We start from the raw sequence: 5,207 nt of genomic DNA on the forward strand, positions 1-5,207 counted from the left end.
CCTTGTCTTAGACCACGGGAGGATTGAAAAGCTTCTCCTGGTTTGCCATTAACAAGAGGGGAGATCCAGGGCCCGGAAATGCAAGCTTTGATGAGATTTAGAAAGCCTGCATCAAATCCCATCTTCTTCAAAGCGGCCAAGAGGAAGGAATGTCTCACTCTATCAAATGCATTGGCCAGATCAAGTTTGAGGATAAACCCTTTCTCATTTCTGGATTGACTCGAATGAATGGCTTCTTGTACAAGGAGGATGGAGTCAGTTATTTGTCTATTGGCCAGGAACCCCCCTTGATTTTCAGAGATGAGAGAAGGAAGAAAAGGTTTAAGGCAAGAGGCAATGACTTTGGTCAGGATTTTATAGCAAGAGTTACAGAGTGATATGGGGTGAAATTGGGCAAATGAAGAGGGGCGGTTTTCTTTGGGTATGAGTGCTAGATGAGTAGCATTGGTGTATCCCCCTATTTTACCCTTTCGCTGGATCCATTTGAGCATTTTTATCAAATATTTTTTATAATTCCCCAAAATGCTCGATAGAAACATATGGGAAAGCCATCTGGACCTGGAGCTTTGTCAGGCTAGAGTGTCCAGATCGATATTCTGATTTCCTCCTCATCAATCTCCTTATTTAGACTATCATTCATTTGCTTACTTATCCCTGTGGGTAGATGTTGTAATGGTTCTGTGTAATCCTCTTCTTCTTTTCTTTCAGTTAGGAGATCTCGATAATGTTCTATTGCTACCCTTCGGATAGCATCCTGTGTGCTTTGTCAATTACCCTCAGCATCTAGGATGGAGCTTACATTGTTCCTTATCTTTCTAGCTATAGTTTTCTTGTGAAAAAATGTTGAGTTCTTGTCTCCCCCTTGCAACCAAAGTTGCCTCGATTTTAGCCTCCATTTTAATTCCTCTTCTCTATTTACTCGACACAACTGTAAATAGAGGTCGCTTTCCTGCTATTTGTTCTCTTGGGAGAGGCCATGTTCCTCTATTGCTCTTTGGATACTATTAAGGTTATTCTTAATCTCATTTTTTACCTTCTCGGGTTCTTTATAGCTGGTTTTAGCCCATTCTTTTATAGCCTGTTTTGTTTTTCTTAATTTGGTTTCCCAAATGAAACCAGGGAACCCTTCAACGTGTTGGTTCCAAGAATTGTGAACTATTTCTGCAACTACTAGAATGTCGTTCCAGAGAGAGCTATACCTGAATGGAATGGGTCCGAGAGGGCTATGATTTTCCACCACGAGTGTTATTGGGTAACGATCAGAAGCTGAACATGTCAAGATGCTGGCATATCCAACAGAAAAGGTGGAAAGCAGCGAGACATTGATTAGAATTTTGTCTAATCTCTCCATAATGTTACCTACACCCATCCTGTGGTTATTCCATGTATATCTTTGGTCTTTTGGAGAAATGTCCATAAGATCATGTTCTTGCATGATATTTTCCAAATGAGTTCTGTAGGGATCGGAGGTGAAACTGCCTCCTCTCTTTTCATTGGCATGGAGAATAAGATTGAAGTCGCCTCCCAAAATAATGTTAGAGTTTTCTTCTGCATCTATGCTGACTTTTAGATCATGCCAACAACACTCCTTGTCTCTGAAATGATTAGGCACATAGATGTTGTAGATGATTATAATTTGCTTATCTACTTTGTTTTCCAAGACTGTTTTGATCCAATGTTGATTGACAGTTTCCGAATTGTGGTTCCATATGCTTTGGTTCCAAATTGTTGCTATTCCTCCTGAAGCTCCTCTTGCTTCACTGATGCTACCTTTATACTGCCTCTGTTGTTCTATAATTCCACTCATTTCCTGTTGGCCTTGCTTTGTTTCTTGTAACAGAATAATTCCTGGTTTCTCACAATGAATAAGATCTCTTAGGGCTGCTACCTTGGAGGGGTGCCCAAGTCCCCTGCTGTTCCAAGACAGGATTTTCATCATTGGACATGCAGAGTACGGGGAGGTGCTCGCCCCCCTTGGTCCTTATTAGCTGTTTCTTTGTCATATTGCCCCAGAATGTAAGTTTCTATGGGTGTCTGAGTTCCCATTGCTATGTCTTTCTGTGCATTCTCATCCCGGTGCTGCTTGGCAGATTTCCTACCCGAACCAGGTTTCTTAAATGATTCACTGGTGCCTCCATGGTCTTTGGAAGAGCTCCTGGTAATTCTGTAGAGGGGAGGATCAATAGGGTGATGAGAGGAGATGATCAGGGGTAGGGAGGATTCATTGGTGTCCTGGGGAAGGCTTTCAGGGAGAGGAGGATCTTGGGGGTGGCTTTTAGGGAGTGATAGAATAGAGAAGGGGTTGGATGAAGGGAAGGGCGGAGGAGGGGAGTGGGGAGGAGGTTTAGAGGATGCAGGAGAGGAAGGGGTCGGATGAGCTGCTATAGAGGTTGAAGGGCCTACTTCAAGGGGAGCTTTAGCCAAAGAGGCCGATTTCTTTTTTTTACCATTTCCCATTGTTCCTCTTGTGGATCATTCTCTACATTAATAAGCTTAGTACATCTATTGGCGAAGTGGCCATATTTGTGACATACCTTGCACTTGAACGGGATCTTCTCGTAATCCAGCTGCTGAATATGGCTCCAGTCGTCCACTTTGAGCTTGATGGCTTCAGGAAGGCCTTTGCCAAGGTCCACTTCAACACAGATCCATGCACAGGCTTGCATGTTTTCTTTTGGTTCGCTGCGATCAATATATTTGCCAACTGCATTCCCAATGGCACGAACCGATTCATCCCCCCAGCAATGGAGAGGGAGATGAGGGAGCCGGACCCAAACCGGAACAGCACTGGGAACATCTAGCTCAGGATCAAAGTCTGGGGTCCATTTATTGAGATACAGGCCCCTGGAATCCATGAAATAGGGTCCGTTTCTGAATATTAAATCCTTATCTTCTTTGGATTCAAAGTGAAATGTGAAGTACCCTTTCCCGCAGAATCTAATGGATATTTTTCCTTGAATTTTGTCGGACCAGTTCCTTTCAACCCATCTTTGGATAGTTTTTGGAGATGGCCAGAGGCCCGTGAATTGACCAATGAGCCCTTTTTCTGCCAGAGACAGAGCAGCCATGCGTGGTAGGGATGGAGGCAAGTTAACTTCTTGAAGAACATCCAACTTCTTGACGAATTTTGAAACTGTTGGTCGAGGGCGCTATGGAGGTGGTGATTTAACTAAGTCAGAGAATGCCTGTTGTGGATCGACCCCCTCTGGTGGAGCATCCGGAGGGGCCATGGACGGAGGCCGAAGGCCCAAGCAACTGTGCAACGAGAAAACCTAGGGGAGGCACAGCGCGCGCAGCAGCAGCTCAGCGTTCCTTCTCTACCAATGAAATACTATATTTGAACTCCAAAATAAAATATGTATTGTACTCGAATTCTAAAATAAAATAAATACTTGCTAATATCTTGCCTTTCCTCTATCGCAATTATTAACCAAACAAATCAGTGACACACAACACTATATTTAGAAAATATTACTGTAAAATCTAATAGTTCTAAAAGTTCCAATACGTATCTGCATTTTGTAGATTTTCTAGGGAAAAACTCTTCAAAGACGACCACTCCTCTCTTCCAATGAGAATGGTCTTCACAAAAAGTTCTCCCCCCAAGCTCTCGCAACTTCCAGGCAGTAGGTACAGTGGAGAGGTTACTTCTAAGATTGTTCAATGGCATCAAGGTCTCACTTGACACAACCTGAACTCACAATATTGAAATGGAATAGAGCCTTCCACTAGTCCTCACCAACTCAGGAACTTGGCTCTTGGGTAGCGTCTTGCCTCAACCTGTATCTCTGTTCTTACTTCTGTTCACCAAAAATTTGCTAACCCCCTTTCTTCTCTCGGATTTTCTTTTTTTTTTAATCCTTTGGAGATAAAGAATAACTGTTTTTCCCCAACTGTCTAGAAGTTAGGAAATCTTGTGGTCATGCCGTGAGTTTTTCCTCTTCAGATAACAAAAGCATTCTTTTAAATCATAACAATTTATTTTCTCTTTTATATAAAAAGTCTTTCCAACTTAATTAGGTCCTTAACTAACCTAAAAATCTATCAACCTCTACATGAGGTAATTAATTAATAATTCTAACTATTTGCAAAAATAAATAAAACTAAAGTAACTTGGGGTGTTATATGTATAGAATTATATATATACAAGCATGTATATCCTCTACCAAGTTAAAAAATGGACCAAATATATTTTAATGTTAATATTTAATTGAATAAATTACAATGTATTAAATTATAAATATACAAACATGTATATCCTCCACCAACTTAAAAAATGCACATAATAGATTGTTGAAGCGGCTTATTGTAAAAGTAAAGTAATACTCATCATGTGATCTTGATGAGATTAAACCTTTTGTTGTTAAGCTCGCATAAAAATCGATGATCCTTTCATTGTTTTAGTACAAAGTTTGAAGAAATTTATGTTCTTTCATTTTTTTCGATTATGTTTTCTATTGGCATTTCATTTTAACCAAAGTTTACATTCACCACTTATTTGGTATCTTCTCGAGGTAAGAGATCCATTAAGATAAAAGTGTATATTTAATTTACATTTTTCCCAAGTGAAGTAATGCTAGCATTACTTCACTAACATTTAATGTTTAATTTGTAATGCCTATATTATACTTATTTCCCCTTGACTTTCAATCTTTGTGACATCTGGGTCTTTGTGATATCTAGGCTTTTCCTAGCGAGCACATAGGGACCATAATGAGTCTCTCCTAGACATTATTTTAAGATTCACCATTCTGACATCGTCATGTTTTCTCATTATTTTAAGATTCATCATTCTGACATCGTCATAATTTCACAACACTTTCTTCTTTGCAATTCCTTCCTTTCACCTGCACCACCAAGGGCAGGTAAGAAACACTACTAGTCATGCACCACCAAGGGCAGGGCTAGTAGCTTAGCAAGTTTTTTAAGCAATAGATTTTGTCGATGAACCAAATTTCCTTGGCATAATTCCATATCCTATAGCATCAGTAGCATAAAGAGATTCGGTAGATAGAACCATGATGAATACAGAGTTATTCATTGATGTTACGAGAAAGAAAGAAAAATGAATAAGATTTAGTCCAGAAGCATCATCAGAAGGCTAGTTAGGATTAACAACAGCAACGTGAATATTTCTCTATAAAACTCACCTACTTTGAGAGGCTCCGTGAAAATGAAGGCATGTCCAATATAGAGACCTTGTTGGT

The 5,207-nt window shown here is 40.1% G+C and overlaps 1 protein-coding gene across 1 annotated transcript; it reads right to left on the reverse strand.

Moving 5' to 3' along the window:
- Positions 1-952: 952 nt before the first annotated feature.
- Positions 953-1,936, reverse strand: LOC149179240 (uncharacterized). Its single transcript, XM_089422396.1, has one exon. The coding sequence runs from the start codon at positions 1,934-1,936 to the stop codon at positions 953-955; it is 984 nt and encodes a 327-aa protein (XP_089278522.1).
- Between the last annotated feature and the right edge of the window lie 3,271 nt (positions 1,937-5,207).

This window comes from Pinus tabuliformis, chromosome 4_1 (genome assembly GCF_031772625.1).
Source record: "Pinus tabuliformis cultivar Carrire ecotype Pingquan chromosome 4_1, CPIR1, whole genome shotgun sequence".
NCBI classification, from domain to species: Eukaryota; Viridiplantae; Streptophyta; class Pinopsida; order Pinales; family Pinaceae; genus Pinus; species Pinus tabuliformis.

Coding starts and splice junctions, on each gene's coding strand:
- LOC149179240 (XM_089422396.1), bottom strand. CDS start 1,936: ATGAAAATCCTGTCTTGGAACAGCAGGGGACTTGGGCACCCCTCCAAG.